Source organism: Rhamphochromis longiceps, linkage group LG15, assembly GCF_057381845.1.
Source record: "Rhamphochromis longiceps isolate RC_006_pf linkage group LG15, R_longiceps_female_GT1.1, whole genome shotgun sequence".
Classification (NCBI taxonomy): Eukaryota; Metazoa; Chordata; class Actinopteri; order Cichliformes; family Cichlidae; genus Rhamphochromis; species Rhamphochromis longiceps.
The window spans coordinates 38,906,759-38,926,137 of NC_140571.1; the positions used below are offsets into that span (position 1 = coordinate 38,906,759).

Sequence of the window (19,379 nt, forward strand, 5' to 3'; positions counted from 1 at the left end):
TGAGTTCAGACTATAAATATAAACACACGTGACGAAATGAATTTGAATTCAGCTGTTTCTAATGGTGGCACAGCAAACTTCTAATGCAACTCAACTACAAATCTGATTTCTGTAGAGGTTAATTCATGTGACCGCTCATTGCTCATCCCTCTGTATCCACCCTCGTTTTCTAGCCGACCTATCTTCAGCCCCGTGTTTCCACAGCTGCGCCTGAATTATTCACAGCAGCCCCAGTTTTGTGACCCACATTGAAGCCCAGACAGCAGTTAGCAGCAGCCGTAGAAGCTATAAAGGGGAAGATGATACTATCCTCAAACAGCATATATCCTGTGCTACTTATCATCTTCACCTAGGAACAAAAACTGTTTCCCTATGAAAACAATCATTTCTGCCCAATTACAAATATGTCTGTAGGTTTTTTCAATTTGTTTTCAACTCAGCGACACGTTTAAATGCCACTCGGGTTGTGCGTGTGTTAATTTTTGTGATTTAGCCTACCTTGAAAAAGAAACCACGGCACAGCTTCTGTTCATCATCTAGGCTTTCCGCATCCCCCTGCTGCATCTCCAGGCTTTCATCCAGAGTTGGATCCTCTAGCGGTTTCACCACTGACAGAGGAACTTCAATCAAACTGCTTTTGGCTTGGCCAGACAATTCTGACTGGAAAGGGATCTCTGTTGGCATCACCGTGAAGGTCTCTATCACAGGGTGGGCTAGAACTTCAGGGAATGTTGACTCTAAAGTAGGTTTGAGCTCTATATCTGACTTCTGAGCTTTCTGGTAATCTGTTTCCATGTCAGTGGTCTTGGATTGGTGGGGAGTTTCTGTTTCCTGGGTTTGGGAATTAGTACCTACTTCACTTTGCTCTTTTTTGTTCTGCAGTTTTGGGGAGGGGGAGCCGGCTATACCCACAAGCTCTCGCTCTGGGGAAAGGAGGGAATGTGTTTCCTTGTTTTTATCTGCAACTGGAGCAACCGTCTCCAAATTGGCGGTTGCTGGTTTCTCCCCCATGTAAACGAAGGAACTTGCCAGGGGCTGGCAGGGAGAAAATCGCCGTAGCCTTGGGATGCTATCGACAGACTGTGGCGCGGTTAGGACGCGACTGTAGGGGGCCAGCTTGAGCTCGCTGGGTCGAGGGGTGCGAGGATTACGTGAGTGGAAGGATGCAGATTTCCGTTTGATGCTGGTTGGAGAGCGATGGGTGGAACGAGGGGAGTCAGCCGGAGAAGAGGGTCCCGAGGATCGAGTGACGGCTCCGGCTCGACCGTGCTTCTGTGGCGAGGGGTTTGTATGTGGAGGAGGGATGACCCACGCCTGCTGCTGTTTTTGCTCCCTCATGGCCATGATTACTTCTTGCTGCTGAGCCAATCGCTGCATCTCAGTTTGGAGGAAGGCCAAAGAGTGGTTGAGTTTCTCAATTGAACGTGTATACTCTGTGAGATCCACTTCTGTCAGCTGAGCGTGGCTTTGTCCGCCTTCCTCACCTGCACCGGGAGATTTTTGCCAACAGGAAGCCGTGCTGCTTTGCTCTGCCCCGTCAGGTGTGTCTGCCTTGTTCCTCCCAAATTTAAAGGTAGGACTTGTACTTGCTGACTTTCCTTCTCCCTCAGTTTTTCCTCCCTCTTCTCCACTTGCTGCACCGTCACCTTTTCTCTTTACCACGTTTAGGAATGCTGAGTGGCCCATCTTTTGCCGATGCCTTGTAAAAGCTGCCTCCACTTTCTTCTTCTGCGCCTCAATAGCTTTCCGTTTCTCCTCGAGCCTCATCCGCAGCTGCACCATCTCTGTAGCCATGACCTGAGCGGGGTCATTGGGTGGAAGCTGGACAGGTGTGGGTGACGGCTGTGAAATAGGGGGCGGTGTGCTTTGTTGGCGGACCGGGCTGTGCTCAGGGGTCGGGGCCCATGAGACAGATAATGGGAGCCCAAATTCAGAGCCCTCCGGAGTGGTCTTCAGCGAGCTGCAGCTGCCCCTTCCTGAGTCTGGTGCTGATGGATTAAGCTTCTTCATCTTCTGCTCAGCAAAGCTAGTCATCTTTACTGCTGAAGGGGATTTGCTTTGACTGCTTGGGCAGGGGCTCGGCGTGTCCATGTCCAGCTCCATGTTCACAGAGCAGTCTTTCAGAGAGGAATCTTCATCCAGCATGTCCTCTGTTTGGATATGGATGCCAGTGTCCACTTCTGTGGTGTCCGTTGTGCTCAAAGGTCCTTTGGAGTCCACCTCTGACACTGGATCTAAAGCACCAACGCCGGCACCATGTTCCTGACTATGCAGAAAGAAACCATTGTTGATGCCCTCCACTGGTGGCCTGGTTGGGCTTTGGATAATCTGGAGGGCTTCCTCCGTGGACGGAGTTGTTTCTGTAACTCCTCTGTGTCCGTTGGAGTACCCTTGCTTGCTCGGCTCCATGCCAGCAAGGCTGTCTGGGCAGCCTTCCTCTTCAATGCCGACACTCTGACCATTCACTGGCTGGAAGGACAGGTTGCGCTTCATTCCACGGGGCATGTGAAGGACCTTGAAACCAGAACCATCATCCGTGCTGACAGACCTGACCATGCCACGTGTGGAGGGAACAGTGGCAGGCGCAGACTCCTCTTTATCAAAGGGGATGTCAAAGGACACACCGTAAGGCCCAGATCTTAACACAAAAGACAAAACAAAAAACAACAAGAAATTGTAATTTAATTTAGCAGATTTGGTTAACAAATGATAAAAGGTTAGACATAAAGAGGGCAATGATAACACTCACCTCTTCTCTTTTGGCCAGGTACCGAGATTGCCATCAACAAAGGACATCGAGGTTGACCTCTTGATCTCTCCTGTAAGACGCATATGATGAGTAACAATCACAACAGAATGCTTTTGTATATACTTTGTATGTATTTCCATAAATAAATATAATCACCTGAGTTTCGGGGCTGGGGCCGCAGGGGTAAACTTGAGAACGAGAGAGACAAACATGATGATGGGAACTGAGAATTTTCTGCCACCTGATTTCTTGTCATTGTAACTTGGTGCTAACATACCTGGGTCTTTCAGGGCTTGGGGGCCTTTCCATAAAACTCTTCTTAGTTGCCTTGGAGATGGGGATTACAGGGAAATTCTTCAAGAAGGATGAGGGCTCTGACGTGATAAGACAAATAAAAATGATCGCACTGTGGTTTTTCAATAGACACAATGTAATATTGCATGATCCTTATCTGATTAATTTGTGTATGATTCAGAGAAAAAACATTACCATACTTAGTTACTGCTGCTTCGCTACAAATCGTGACACTAGCATGACTATAGCTACTTTAAATTTAATTGAAATGACATTACATTTTAGGTTAGCTTCCCCTTCATCCATAGTTTACAATGATTTGTGTTTATTGGAATTGTGTATGTTGGAATGAACGTCTGGCCATATGGTTGATTATGCATCTTTGTTCGATCATGTACGCTTTAATGTCTGAATTTTATTCAAAACTGTGAAGCAATTTGTGTCTCTTTGAAAAATGCTATACAAATAAAGTTGCAGGGTTAGAATTTGACACTTGCCTGTGCCTTCGGTATCAAGCTTTCTTGGTTCCACAAATGACGGTTTGACCACCTCAAACCACCAAAACAGCTCTGCCATGAACACCAGGTAGTTATTCTGGGGAGGAAAACAAGAGCAAGATTGAAACCATTCAAAAACACGTAAATGCTACAGCACAGAGAATAAAATCCGGATGAGTCCAAAACAGCTTCATTCAACTGCATTGTCTGATTTGTCCAGCAGGTGTCTCTGTTAAGCTGAGGTATCATAAACTTGTATTGTACCCTGTGTATATATGACTAATTAGTTGATAGAATATCCTCTTTAAGAGAAACATGCCTCACAGTTCAAACGACTGTAGAGTCATTTACAGGGAAATTATATTTTCTCTGTGTTGGCTCAGGCAATGTAAATGATGCTAAAGCAAATAGTAACAGTGCTAGTCGAGAAGCGATTAAGACATTAACCTCATTTACAAAATAGAGGTCACCTGCATCCAACCTGAATGAGACTGAGAGTCAGAGCTCAAAGGGATTTAACACTGCTGTGCCAGGTCGTGTCCACGTTTGAATTGGGTCAACATACACGAGGAGGTGAAACTGCTGGAGGAGAGTGCACTGCGCTGCAAAAAACATCAATCTTACAAAGTCCCTGACTCAGTATTTCATTCTCCCAAAGCACTGTTGTTTGTTTCCTTATAATAATGGGAAAAAAGCTTATTCTCTAGAAACATTGCCTTTCTTCTGCTCCCTCCTTTCTAAATTCTTTCAACCTGTCACTGTCTTGAAACAAAGAAATGACCAAATAACATGTCTCCAATCCAAACAGATGAGATTCATTTACAGTAATCAATTTATGCTGAATGATCAGGCCAAATTGTACAGTTTTTCTTTATTCACTCACAGACACACACAAATGCAAATGAGTGGAGTAAAGCACGACCTTGAGGAATCCCACCCTCTACCAGCTCTCAGTCCACGGTCTCCAGACAAAGACAATGGTGCGTGCTCCAGCTCTAAAGAAGCCTGACTCAAGTCATGAGCAGCATCTTTCTGTACCAGTCAAACACCAGAGCGCACGTGTCAACTGAAGCACAAAACCACACCAGGAAGGACGGAGGCAATTAACACCAGCACCCTGGTTGGCTGGAGGGGGGGGGGGTGTTACTGCAGCATTTCACATGGTTTTGTTTCCCGTCTAATTCACATGCGAGCGTGCAGGGCTGCAAGAAGACGAAAAGGTGTGTCTGCTGCAGAATCCTGCTCCGCTGGTGTGAGAAGCAGTGGAGCACATGGTTAACAAAGTCGTTAGAGTTGAGTAAGCAAAGAATTACTAATGAACTCCAAATCAAATAGTGCTGGTTACCTTTTAGGTGTGTTCAGCATGTGAAGCACTCCTCAGAAGAAATAAAAAGCAGGAAAAAAAATGACTGAATGAGAAAGAGACAAAGATCTCCTGTCATCCGCCCTTCCCAGATTGGTGCCACCAGCTTACTTGTTCTCTCCTCCCATCTGTTCGCCCGACTACTACTGACACACCAGGTGTGAGTGTTTTTGCTTAATACCCCCAGCCTCAGCACTCACACACACACACACTCAGTCTGATCCCTTAAACCAACCACTGCACCACCACCACACCTATCTCCCCAGTGAATGGCATTACTGCCTCGTGGGTTGCCAGGTCTGCAGCATTGCCAAGTTCCCTGTCTGCAGATTTGAGTGTGTGCCGCTCAGAATGAAGTCAGATTGGTGATTACTAGAAGACTAGAAGATCAGAGCTGAGAGTGGTGGGGTGGGGGAAGCTAATCCACTTTGCGGGTATAGGAATAAACACCCTCCCCCTCCTCCCCTGTATGTGCCACACACATACACAACAGTGAAACATTCAAATGCATAGGAAAATATATACCAACAAAGCCCCTAGAAATGATGTTGAAGATGCGGCCTATAGCCACACAGTGAGCATTCAGAGGGAATTAATCTTAACAGTCACTGGGCCAGAGGGTTGATTAAAGGATCTACGTCCAGCAGCCAGCCAGACAGACTCACTCCAATCTGGAAAAACCATCCTTTGGTCTTTCGCCAAGTTTATCAGACAGCTGCCAGACGCTTATTGAAAGACGGTAGGAGAAAACATTTGGATTTTTAGAAGCGATTGCTCAGAGACACGTAGTATCGAACATCATATTACTTCCTGTAACCCTGCCACTCTTTACCTGACAGTGAAGAGGAAATTATACTAGACTGCAATGTGCGTTGACTACAGCTACGGCTATTATATGTAATCCTGTGTGCCACTTTAGGAGTAAAAGTGCCATCCTTCACTGCTGACAGTCAGATCATAAACAAATGACTAATTGAGAATCACGTTGAAGAGGGAGATTATGAATTATTGTAAGTGTGTTAACTGCCTCCTCAGGGCAACCGCAGCATGTTTGCGAGGAACCTCGTGGTACAAAAGGAGCTGGTGAATTTCATTTATCTTCCTTGAGTCCACAGATAGCCACTATGATGTGTGAGGAATTAATTAAACATAGAGCCAGTAAATGGGAGCGGGTTGGGTGATTTAGTGGTCTGGTGTCCATTAGCAAATAATGGCCTTAGGTAATGTATGTGATATATGGCTTTTGGGTTCCTTACAGAAAGGAAGAAAGTGTTTTGCTTCTTACTAAGGTATACTGAACAAAATGTCAAGTCAACCTGTCATCACCATACATGCAAATTTTGTGTAACTTGAGAGGAAAGAGTGCAGACTCTTAATCTTGGAGAGGGCTACGTATTTACCAGAAAGAGACCTGGTGTCTGACATGAAGATATCAGGCAGACTAGTTTGGGGGTGTGTGGGCAATAAATGTTCCCACTGTAACGCTTCATGCTCTTTTCCAATTTTCTGCATCTGATTTCTTAGGAAGACTGATAACATCTATTAAATGATCTTCTCCACACCAGCTAGAGTTGATCATTTAAGCTAAACTGTGGCATCTTCCAGGTTCTCTCTTTACTGCAATCCTATATTCTGATGCACTTTATTGTCACGGGGGGCAGGGATAGCTCAGTAGGTAAAGTGGTCGCCCCATGATCGGAAGGTCGGCGGTTCGAATCCACTTAACGGCTACCCTGAGGTACCCCTGAGCAAGGTACCGTCCCTACACACTGCTCCCCGGGCGCCTGCTTAGTGGGCTGCCCACTGCTTCACTGAGTGAATGGGTCAAATGCAGAGAAAAACAAGTAATTTCCCCATGGGGATCAATAAAGTATCCATTATTATTATTATATCTTATGAATTATGACTATTTTAATGTCAATCAATTGAGGAGTGTGTTTTTAACTGTGTTTGGAAACCACCAGCTCTAATCTCCGCTAACCACATCTGGCAGCAGCATTATCATAGGGACACTTTCACAGAGGCAAAGTGTGAGTCTATTGTGTGTGTTACTGTAACACGTGTGCCCAATCTTGTCATCACTTTCTCAAAGATAGTGTCCCATTTACTCTGTTTCCTCGCTCCTTCTCCTTCCTAATTGTTTCAAACTGTGTTATCACACCTTCTTGTCGCTTCTCTCCCGTTTCCACTTTTTTCCACATCAACACCTCGTGCGCCTCCCCTCCCCTCTAAGCGGAGGCTCATTCTCTGTAATATGGTCTCCATCAGCGTGCCGAGCAACAACATACGACCACCGAGGGTGTGACTCCCTGCAATCTGGGTCAAGGTTACTGAATCTAACTAGTTCTGTGTGCATTCGTGTCTGCCGCACTGCTTCTCTCAGGCAATTACTGTGCCTGCTGAGGCTGCTCTACCCCTCCTGAAATCAGTGTCAGCAAAATGCTGCTAATGGCTGGTTCACAAAGCTTGGTGATTATTTTTTTGACACCATGTTGAAAAGAACGCATGTGCTTTGGGCGGAAATTGATATGTCTCTTTTTGCTCTTTTTTTTTTTTAGAAATTTTGTGCAAAATAAAGCATGTAAAGGGCACTTTCCTCTAAATATGAATACATTTCATTACTTTTGGCATATAATGATACTTTCAATACTTTCTACCTTCATCATTTTGCTGGATTTCAGCTTCAAAACTGCTTTTTTCAGCGTGTTTCCTTTAGATATTAGACATATTTTAGTCAGTTTGGACAGTCCCCTGAGGTTTGTCCTTTCAGTGACCTGTATTGTGTGTGTGCTCAGAGCTCTCCTACATCTGAGGACATGCTGAGGTGACAGTCAGGGAAAGTCAAACTTATCCAGACACATCAACTTATTTTTCCCCTGCCCGTGCAGCTCTCGGGCAAAACACACTGAGACCGACACACTAAAAACAAACTCATGAGCATGAGAGAGGGAACGTTAGATCAAACCACTGAGCAAACACAAGTGCACTGTGGTTGTGGCAACCACTGGCTATAATGGCAATTTGATGATAAATTAGTAGGTATGCAACAGAAATATATATATATATATATGTATATGCAGTATGCACACCAGCTGACCAAGTAAACATACTGAAATGTTGTGGATTCAAAGACAGAGTGGAACATTAGTGAGAGGGTAAAATAAGCTCTTTCCTGTGTGTCTCGAGTGACCTATATATGTTTTTATGGTAACGGCAGAAAAGCAGGGCTGAGCTTAATGTAAAATGCAGACTGTCTCCATGGCACTCCAGCTGCAATACACATTCATACACCAAGAAACCACACACACACAGAGAAACAACAGTGTTATAGACGAGAGAGGACTGAAGGATTTATAAATCAGAAAGGTCTCTGTCAAGAGAAACTAATACTGTCTGAGAAAGGTCAGCAAACATGAGGAGAAACATCATTAGTAAAATTCCTTAAAAGCAGTGGCAACTTTTTAAATGAAATAAACGAGCAAAAGAAAAAGGATGGTTGGAGAAGAAGAAAGAGTAACTAGAGAAGGAAATTAGGAAATGAAGATGAAAAGAAAACAAACAATGGAAAGCAAGTTACAGGGCAGAAAAATGAACGCATGCATAGACTGTTTGGAGGAAAAGGCTGAGTGGAGCTCTCCAAGCTTGTGGCTGGTGAAGACGGATAGTTTGGACTGAAAGTTTCTTTTCCACAGCGTGACTCACCACACTGGCCTACACTGCTGCACACTTCTCTTGTTTCATTTAGCCTGAATCTAACACCACATGGGGTTCTAATCTGTGTCGGTACAACACTTATGAATAATTTTAAAGTGTTTTGAAAAAAAGTCATCAAGTCTGACTGGGACTGACATCGCAAACTAGTGTTTTAAATAGAGCAGGGGGCACTGCGGACAGGGTTTGGATTTTCTGCTAACAGACATTTTTTACTGGGTACCATTCTAACGTTTTAGCAGCTAAAATTCTATTTTTACAACACTGTAATGACTGAGAGTGAAGAATCTGTTTACAGTGAGAACCATGAGACCGCCAAGCAACCAGTAAACCAACAAACCAAAATCAGCATCACAATGCAAGCCTCAGATCACACCACAAACGCAAATGCAGTGCCTAAAAATGTATTCTTACAATCTTATATATTAACTTAAGCAAGTATTTCATTAGACAGTAGTACCTTGACGGTGGAGGAGGCGTAGAGCATGTCTTCCAGGCTGAAGTGACAGCAGCTGTTCAGGTTGTCTTTGCAGAAGTCTTGTATTAGCTGCAGGTTGTACAGTCGATCAGCCAGACTCATATTCTCCTTCAGGCAAACATCTGGGAGGGCAGAGAGATCCATCAGGTGTCACTGTGACGGAGTACGAATTTGATGATTGAAGTCGGTCTGGTTATAATGCAGACGTCAGTGTTTTCCTTTTTACTGTGCTGACAGTAATATTTAAGATCTGTGATGGAGCGCGTTCAGAACAATGCTGTGTCTCTTTTTTAGGAACTGCTGAGGCATTTAAAGCGTAAAGTTTTGAGAACGTCTGCCTGACCAATCAAAACACTCCACAGTAGGCATCAACTGGTGGTTGGACGTAAGGTAATTACATCACATTGCTGATGAAGTGTGTGTAATAGCTGACCAAACACACACAAACACACCCCCACACTACATACATCCACAGTCATTTATCCAAGCTGAAACAATCACAGGAACAAAAGATCAATCAGGAAACACTGTTCATTTAAACATGGTAAACAGCGTTCCCTGATTGATTTTTGTTCCCCTCATTGTTGTCTGTGCGTTTGCATATTTGTCCTGATATTAACTCGGCTCTTTGGCAACACAATGTGATTATCTTGAGTCTATTTTGATGTTTGATCTATTGAATAAACCATTAGCTCTTTCCCTCATAAAGGCAACATTTGACGACCTCCCCCTGTACTCTCAATTATGAATTTTGACACCTCAATATGTACCAATAAGATGCATTTTGGGTTTAGTTGTTTGGTCAAATAAGCAATTAACTGCTGGTAGATACATTACTGTCATGTTGTACTTTATTATCAAGCCTCCTTTAACTGCAAATTCCACTGACCCACCCACGCTCCTCATGCTTGTTTCTTACCATCCAGTGGCAGCAGCTGAGGACAGTAAAAGTGCAGCAGTGCACCCAGGGCTGAGCCATCTGTGCTGTCTTTTAGCAGGTTGTCCACTGGGGGGATCCAAGGAACTGGCTGGGTCGAGGCCTGCTCCTTCCTGTAGCGAGCCTGCAGAATGTAAAGTACTATAAACCCAGGCCCTTGAGCAAAATTACCAAGCCTACACCTACAGCAGGTATTAAGCCAAATTCCTCCTGCTGTTTCTTACCGTTTCACTAATGACAGCAGCAAAATTAGGGAAGTATAATGGAGCTTTAAAGCAGCAACAAGCGCTGCAAGGCCTCATTGAATTCACTCATGTATTAAAGTAAGTGAACGGCTCTGGAGCCTTGTTGGAACTGAAAGGGAAAAAGAACTGGCACGAGAATGAAGAGAGCTGCATGACTGAAAGTAAGTATCACTGATTATTATTCCAGATGTCATGACGTGACCTTAATTATTTTCTCCTTGTATTACAATGAGCTCTTGTTTATGTGGACCATCTTCATCTTCGTACGGATTGAGGAAGGAAAAACATTGAAATATTGCCATTTCCTTATCAATTTGATATGTATAGTAACTGTGGGAGCTTCTAGATTTCTAAAAGCCAATAATAATCAGTGATTTCCCAAGATTTTATAGTTCAAGCTTCCAGTTAGCAATACAAGGAAGCACGTTAGAGACACAAATAATGGCTATATTGACTTTTGTAAACTCAGGCTTATATACAGAACATGGTTAATGATGGACACTCAGATATTAACTGTCATTTACAGCCTACTTTGTCTGCTTTAAATTAAGAAAAGCAATAATCACATGCATACAGCACTTGTAAATCAAAACAGGAGAAGAGAGAAAATATCTGGTTTATATCACAGTGACTGAGTGATTCACACATGACAAAACGATGGCGATCGGACAGAAAGAGCAATGAAAGACAGTCACTCTGGACACAGATGAAAGAGCAGCGCACTGATTAGTTCACTTACAGGCACAAGCTTCATGTACCACTTGGTTGGAGACTGCAGATGCACAGCAAAGGGAAAAGACAAAAAACAGCAACAAAGAAATACCTGTTAGTCAGATTAGTTAGTAATGGGATTAGTATTACAAGCAAAGACATGACAAACCTGCACTTTTTTCAAAGTGTACAAAAAGACTGTATACAGCAGGCTGTTACTGATTACACATATATTACGGTTGCTTTGGGTTACAGAGTTACCGTGTACTTTCCTCACATCAGCTTGGAGGCTCATTCTTTAAAGATACATGGAAACACTACACCACGACTATTTTCCACCAGCTGACAGTTGATGTGTTAAACCTCAAATGGAACTTTAGACTTAAGCATCAAATTCCCCTAAAAAAAGATCACATTGCATCCTGAAACATTTAACTGAAATTTTAATTGCTCACTTTTACCTCACGTTACCTCAGTGGAAAAAAATGTATTACTGTAACCAAACTGTCAGCTATCCAGTGTCACTGTAAGCTGATTCCAAAAAGGAGAGGATTGCCTCAGTTAACAGCTAATTCCCACGCTACGGAGAAGCATCAAAGACCTAAAATGTAAGTGCCACTCAAGAGGTCTGCGAGCCCTCGACTTCAAAGGCACGCAGTGACTCGTGAGAAGATACAGCTGCTTTGTTCTGAAACCCTCAAAAGTAAATATTAATGTCAGCCAGAGGAAAAATAAATATTAAAGACAGCAAAGAGGATGAAAGGATCAATAGTAGCTTTCGAAGATTCTTCTGATTTTATTGGTGCCACAGCTCTCTGAATGATAATTTGATTTGGCTTCTAACCTTCGATAATTCTACTTCCCCCTAAGCTCACTGAACCGGAACGATTCTCGACCTCAATAAAAGTATCATAAACCCTGCAGTCACATCACCTCTCCAGGCTGAGTGACATCAACAAAAACAACAACAGCAACAAAAAGCTGTACCCAATCCATAACCTCACAGAGTCAGTGCAGGCCAGCAGGCCAACTTCAACATTTGGCTGTCAGTTGGGGAACACAGCAAACACAGAGATCAGGATTTGATCACTTCTCAGGCTCTCATCAACATTCTGTCTCTTTTGGAAAAATTTACTCACAAATCACAAATGTTTGAACTTTTATTTTCTCATTTTAACCCGAGTGTAAGGTTGTGTTTATGAAGAACAAACACAATGACATTTTGCAGCAAGGTAACCAAAACTACTCCAAACCCTGCTGTCCCAGTTTGAGAACAAGACACAGGAAATGGATGCTGTCTGTATCTAATGATGATTTAACCTCCTAGGACCTGGCGTCCACATATGTGGACATCACAATTTGGGTTATTTAGACCAAAATACTCAATTTTGCTCTACAAGGGCCTGATATCCACTTACGAGGACATTATACTGCTACTGTTATATCGAAATTTTAAACGAATATCGTCATATGGCTCTGATTTTTCATAAAAACAAAAATAAGGTAAAAAAAAATCTGGTAATTCTTTGTTTTTACATTCATTGGGCCCCAATCAGCTCAAATATCAAAGAGAAATTAAAAATGCATAACATTAAATAGTTCGGATCTTAGGCGGTTAAGGCTGGTTAGAGAGTAAAATCTCCACCAATCAAACCCCTGGGGAGAGGTACAGTAATGCCCTCTTTTATCATCTTACAGCAAAGCACACACATGCAAGCACCCTTTATTTCTGTATTTAAACACACACACACACCCCACCCAAATTCACCCCAGTCATTCCCCTACTCTCTCTCTCTGTGTTACTAGCAAAGTTCATCCTCTCATACAGAGGATGATGTCCGGTTGAGCTGCAGCTCAGCTTTGGCAACTTTAAAGGATTAGTCCTTCCTTCTCTGTCCGGACGTGCCTTTGCAGCTCCCTCCTCTTATTCTCCACCCACCATCACCTCTGAACATAATGCAGTAGGTTGAAATAAAAACACCGTTGCCCTGGTGAGCGTCAGTCTGTGTCTCTCTATGCCTGACTGAGACAGAGGCTGTGTGCGTGACTCACACTGCAGTAATACTGCAAAGACTAAAGGGGGGGAAGTATTTGGAGGTGGGGAGTGATGGAGAGAATAGATGAATGTGCTAGACATAGACACCCAAAAAAATAGTAGCTATAAATTTTGCATGTAATTGTATTTTTTTCCCTTTTGCTCTTCTGGGTGTTTGTAACTCTTACTTAAAAATAAAAAATAATAAAGAAGTAAACAAACAAACACAAAAAACCCAAACACTTTTTTAGGCTGAAGGCTGCAAGTGAGAAATACATAGTGCTAAAATGCTCTAACTTTGTGAGTCTTTGACAATCAAAGACACATGTTTGTATAGATAAAAGAAAAAAAGAGGATGAAGAGAGCTTCATACATGGCTTCATCTGCATTTCATGAAATACTAAGAGGCAGAAAGAAATGGCTGGAATGACAAAGTGAGCTTAAACCTATTCCATCAAGTCTCCTGCTGGCTCAAATTTCACATCTACTACAATGCAGTTCAGTTCAATTCAATTAGTTTTATTTATAAAACTGAATCACAACAACACCAAGACATTTTATATTGTAAGGTGAAGACCGTACAATAATAGAGAGAAAACCCAAACAACCAAATCACTTGGTGACAGTGAGAATGAAAAACTGCCCTTTAACAGGAAGAAACCTCGGGCAGAACCAGGCTCAGAGAGGAGCAGCCATCTGCTCTTACTGGTTGGGCCTGATGTGGGGAAGACAGGACATAAGACATGCTATGGAAGAGAGCCAAAGATTAACAATAACTAACAATTAAACACAGAGATGTGTATAACTTTATAGAGAGTGAAAAACAGGAGGGGAAGAAGAACCACAGCCTATTGTGGCATAACTAACAGATGATTCAGGGCCACCTGATCCAGCCCTAAATATATGCTTGTTGTAAGCATAATCCTAAAAGAATCAAAGGTGTCTGACTCCAGAATCCAAACTGGGAGGGCCTTCCTCCCATTCTAATTTTAAATACCCTAGGAACAACAAGTAAGCCAGCACTCTGACAGCAAGTGACTTTGGGCACTATGAGAGATTATGGGAGAAATATGCTCTCTGATACAAGTCCATCAGTACGCTTGCTGCAGTTTCCAGTATTTATCTTTCTCATATCCATATAATAAGTGAAACTTTAACCATAGAAAAACTCTTTTTAAGAAGTTAAATGCAAACATAATGACTGATAAATGTGGACTTCAATTCATCCAAAGGTGTAAAACGGCAGCATCCAATGACTGTGACTTTCTGCGGTGGTTGGACAATGTCATAAGCAGCCATAAGCAAACACAAACACACAACAATCCGCCAAAGCCACCCAGAGGTGACAAATGATGTTACCAAAAAGCCAGCTCTCCAGCTCGGGGGCCAAACATGTGATGACACTCACATTGACAGAGCAAGTTAAAGCTCTTCCGCTTTAAAAAGGGCTTTTCTTATATAATAAGCATGACAAAAATCCGATGATGAAATGATGATGTGATGGCACTTTTTCCTTCAACTTCACCAATTAAAGTGTGTGTCATCCTGTGTGTTTGTGGGGGGCTAGCTGAGGCATGCAGTGCTGTGTCTGCATACTGACTGGTCAGATCAGGATCAAACACTGTGGAAGTTTTCCCGAGCCCTGGGACTGGGACAGAAAATGCACACACACACTAAAACACATTGGACAGGGTTACAATTTTTACCCTTAGGTGAACTTTCTCACTCTCTAAACATCTCTAGGAAAAAGCATCACTGACAGTGTTAGTGCATGGAGTTTTTGCCTGATTTAACTCGGGTAGAAAGGCAGTTTGAAAAACCTGGAAGGCCAGAGGAGCAAGGGTCAAGAAAGGTTATTGGGTGGGATGATAGAGAGAGTCTGGAGAGGGAGGAATGGAGTAACTAAAAAGAAAGAAAAGAACAAACTGCTGATAAATGTCAGCTGAAGTTTATTAATTTTTTTATGGTTATTAAGGATGAGTTAACTTTCAGGGGTCAGCGGTACCCTCCGCATCATTAAAAAACTCACAGCAGGGTGACTTCATAGTAAAAAAAGTAAAAATAATGAATGATCTGGAGTCGAGAAACAGGCGCACAGCATGAAGGATAAGGATAAAGGTGAATACACAGATGACATCATGCATCTCCTCCTCCTCTCCCCCCTCCTCTGTTATCATTCTGCTTTGTCAGGTTGACAGAAAGTGGCTGCCATACCAACTTTGCCCCTTGCTGCTGCACCATAATACTAAATGTAGCTTGACTGTTAGCACACAATGAAGTCATAACAACAGTAAATCCACACGCACAGATGTTTCATCTGAAAAATATATCAGGATTTTATTGCTATTGTTATATGAGTTTCCACAATAATAAAGTCATAAATGACAAAGATGTGATTCCGGAAGTCGGGAGCATTTGCTGCGCCCCCTGCTATTACTGGAGCCCAACTTATTCCTCCTTCTCAAATAACCTCTGTGACAAAGAAAGCAAGGCAAAAGGGACAAATATAAGATTTAGGGCAGACTGGAATGTAGGCCATTTCTTTTTGTGCATACTTGATTCGTACAGATGCTTCATAGGAAAACCCCCGGTTGCTTTAAATCTGATAACACTGTGGCGGTTAACTGAATTAGCCCGAAATGCTAGTAATGCTTGATAAAACAATAGATAAGCAACATCATTACCACAAACTCTTACATCCATATTAACACTATTATATATAATGGACAGACAGTCCTTATGAAGACCCACATAATTTGTGTATCATTTAAAATACAAAGATAAAGGTGACAAAATTAATATTACCTATTGACATATTATATCATAACGTAACATGGCATGCCATCAACTATATGACACCAGTATAAATAAAACTTCAGATATTTGTTTATCTCTGGCTCTCTTGTCCTGTCACCCTCCCCTCACCACCCCTCCCTGAGCCTGATTCTGTTGGAGGGTTCTTCCTGTTAAAAGGGAGTTTTTCCTTCCCACTGTCGCCAAAGTGCTTGCTCATAGGCGGTTGTCTGATTATTGGGGTTTTCTCTCTACTACTCATTACTTGAAGTGACTGTTCTTGTGATTTGGAGCTATACACATAAAATTTAATTGAATTAATGAAATAATTTACATTTCCATATATATATTTAATAGTATTGATGACTAAACAGCACACAAGGTGATGCATATCAGTGGCAAAATGCAGTCAATAAAGCCTATTCTGTCTCACATTATTTGTTAAATAGTACATCACATATGTTATTTACTCCCAGTACTAAGTAGTCCTGTTGTAGGTATACTGTATCTGTGAACATATGGACTGGTATAGACCTGCTTAAGAGATTTATGAGGTATTTGAATTTAAAGAAGGACTTTATGAGATTTCAGTTAATTCATTTCCACCCATGAGAGGCATTACTCAGTGAATCACTAAATTATTTACTGCAAATGCAGTGTCAAACTACAGAATCCAGCATGGATTACTTAAATACAATAAACAGACACACACACAGGCCACACCAGCCTGTCTCATTGCATTCTAAATTACTGCTGATAGTAGAGTCGGTTATATAACTGGTTTGGACTGTGGGCTGGACCATGAACTTGGGTCACCCCTGATTACCTCATTAGACTGCAGAGGGCTGATGTTCTGGTTAAGACAAAGATGAAGTGATTGAAGCATGCAGAGTTGTCAGAGCAGATAAACTCATTATGGTGTTGAAGAAGTAACCTGGTCTTATCTCTTCCTCTCTCTGTGTGATTTAATTAAGACAGATTGAGCGTAATCTAAAGCTCAGACATCTGTGAGTCAGATTTTCTTTGATGGCATCAGGATTTTAACAGCTTAACTTCTGTCCAGGAAGCTGTTCACAGACATAAAGTGACATAGAGGTCTGGGACAAATATCTGTCAGTCAAAAGGCGAATGTGGCAATAATTCTATTAAGCAGAGCCAAGAGTTTTACTTTGCTTCTGTTTACTGTCCAACAAACATTTGTGTTTTTATGCCTAGTTTGTGAAGGACTAAAGATGAGAAATTGAAGGGGAAAAAAATCACCTACCCGAGGACTCCCAGCAGGCTCGGTGCCCTGCGTTTCCTTCTTCCTTTGCTCCTGCACCACAATCTCTTTCAGGTATTCATTTACCTGAAAGAGAGAGCACAAACAAGTTTAAAATGACCCGAGCCACAAAAGCATCAAGAAGCGTATGACTCAAATTGCTCTCTTAGAAAGTGTAATAGCCAAATTAGTTTTGTTATTTTAAGTTAGTCTCCATATAGAGCAGGGCGATATGGCCAAAAATATTTATCACGATATATATTTGAAAATTTGCGATAACGATATAACCGACGATATAATTGATGCGAGACAAAATACAACTCCACAACATTACTAGCGCAAAAAGACAACCTTCCATTTATTTTCACTTAAACAAGAAGCTGGTTTTTATGTACATTAAAGCTTTATAAAATGTAACAGTGCAAATGCAAATTCCTTGCTGAAAGTTTAACCAAAAGGCATTTCCAGTAGAAATGGGCTGACATATCCTGAGCATAACCATGTATAATATCCACTGAAGTTAAAAAGAGGTGCTTTGCAACATTAAACTGCAGTGTGCAGTACGCATTTTTCGGACCATAAGGTGCACAGGATTATAAGGCACATTAAGCGAAACAAAGCAGTCAGATAAATCAAACTTTATTAAACTCATTCTTCTTGCTTCCTCCACTTCTGTACCATTGATTCATTAATGTTGAATTCTCTGGCAGCTGCTCTATTCCCATGTTGCAGTATATTAATGACTAACCTCGTATTGTGGATGGATTATCTCAGTTGTTCTCCTGACTGAAGTTTGGTCCGTTTACAGCATCCTGCCATGCGATTGCATTTGTCTCTAACCATGAAGAACCTTAACGTTAACTTTTATAAGTGGAAAAGTGTTAGTGTTCGTCCTCCAGCTTCACTGTTTATGTTATGCTAATATAGCTGTGTCGCTAGCGATCACGTAGCACATCATTATATACCAGCTAGCCCAACTTCAGTAACCCTACAAACGTCACTGCTGTTTAGTTTCCTGTCTTCATTTATGTTGGAAGTGATAGCAGAGCTGTACGTTTGATTTTTTTCAGAAATCTCTCAGTCAGAACATGCAATATCATGCTTAGGTAACTAGCAAAACTAGCGAGCTAACTTCCGCTAGCTTCCTGCTAACTTCTAACTCCGTTAAATGTAATAACTTTTGTTTTCATGGATGCCTGGAAGTTAAACTTTATAGTTACACCTGGTAAAGCAGCAATGCTGATCGTTTTATTAAAGATGAAAGAATTTAGACAGTTTTTAACGCTCAGTGATGCTGCAGTGTTGTTTGACCTGAAGAAACGGAGTTTAGGACCCAGATTACTCCCAGATTTAAGAGCATCTTAGTCCGACAAATACGACAATAACGACGGCCGCTTGCATGTTCTGCAAAAAAATGTGCTTTGTCGTGTATCTGACGGACAAACACCAAATAAGTTCCACATCACTGAAGTTGCACCATTTTTACAAACCAATTCTGGTTCATCTGTTTCACTCAACAATCGGCCATGTGCGTATGAAAACAAAGGCACTGCGCATGCGCGTTTTACTCCCATTCTATCGCGATATTTCATTTTCCTATCGTTGCCTAACATTATACCGGTATTACCGTGAACGGTATAATATGGCCCAGCCCTATCTCCATAGTTTATTTTCAAATTGGTAACCTTAATACTGAAATTTTAGTTTCCACATTATTGTCCTGCCAGTAATTAAAGTAACATATATAAAATATTCAAAAACAGTGACACCATGGTCATCTTTTTATTTCTTATTAAGAGCTGATTCAAAGGAAAAAGCAGTCCTGGTCCATTTTTGTGACTTTGTTCTGATTTCTACCAATGACTGTAGAAAACAGTCATTTCTACAGTCATTGATTTCTACAGTAAACCACAACACCAGTCTGTGGATTATACACATTTTACATTAAATTTACTTTATTAACAATGCATTTAAGTGGAGCTGAATTGATTTTATTTAAATCTAGCATCTAGCATGAGTTAAAAATGAGAAATCAGTAAAACACAAGTGGAACCCAACAGAGAGCCATATGTCAGATCAGTGGGACACCAAGACCACACCTCCTGTTTGCTGTTGTGAGTGTGTGCATGTGCGTGTATAGCTGAAAGCTGACAGCAGCTCCTTGTCTCTATTAGAGGAATGCAAACAGACTGTTGTAGATTCTGTAGTACTGTATGGAGGAGCAGCCATATGTGTCTGCAGATGATGACCACAACCACTTACACGCTTAGAAAGTCTGATTTGCTGTGATAGTATAAGTAACACT

At 41.9% G+C, this 19,379-nt stretch overlaps 1 protein-coding gene across 4 annotated transcripts in view; it reads right to left on the bottom strand.

Annotated features, from left to right (window-relative positions):
- camsap2a (calmodulin regulated spectrin-associated protein family, member 2a) overlaps positions 1-19,379 on the bottom strand; it is a 44,962-nt gene that overhangs the window by 6,645 nt on the left and 18,938 nt on the right. For 2 of the 4 annotated variants that reach the window (XM_085381668.1, XM_085381667.1), the window contains exons 4-12: positions 17,078-17,161; positions 11,014-11,046; positions 10,012-10,153; positions 9,075-9,214; positions 3,541-3,637; positions 3,027-3,123; positions 2,906-2,937; positions 2,750-2,819; positions 499-2,638 (exon numbers count right to left, since the gene is read on the bottom strand). In XM_085381668.1, the coding sequence (XP_085237794.1) occupies positions 499-2,638; positions 2,750-2,819; positions 2,906-2,937; positions 3,027-3,123; positions 3,541-3,637; positions 9,075-9,214; positions 10,012-10,153; positions 11,014-11,046; positions 17,078-17,161 (2,835 nt within the window). The remainder of the gene's footprint in view (positions 1-498; positions 2,639-2,749; positions 2,820-2,905; positions 2,938-3,026; positions 3,124-3,540; positions 3,638-9,074; positions 9,215-10,011; positions 10,154-11,013; positions 11,047-17,077; positions 17,162-19,379) is intronic. The other 2 variants (XM_085381671.1, XM_085381669.1) reach the window with 1 other exon arrangement.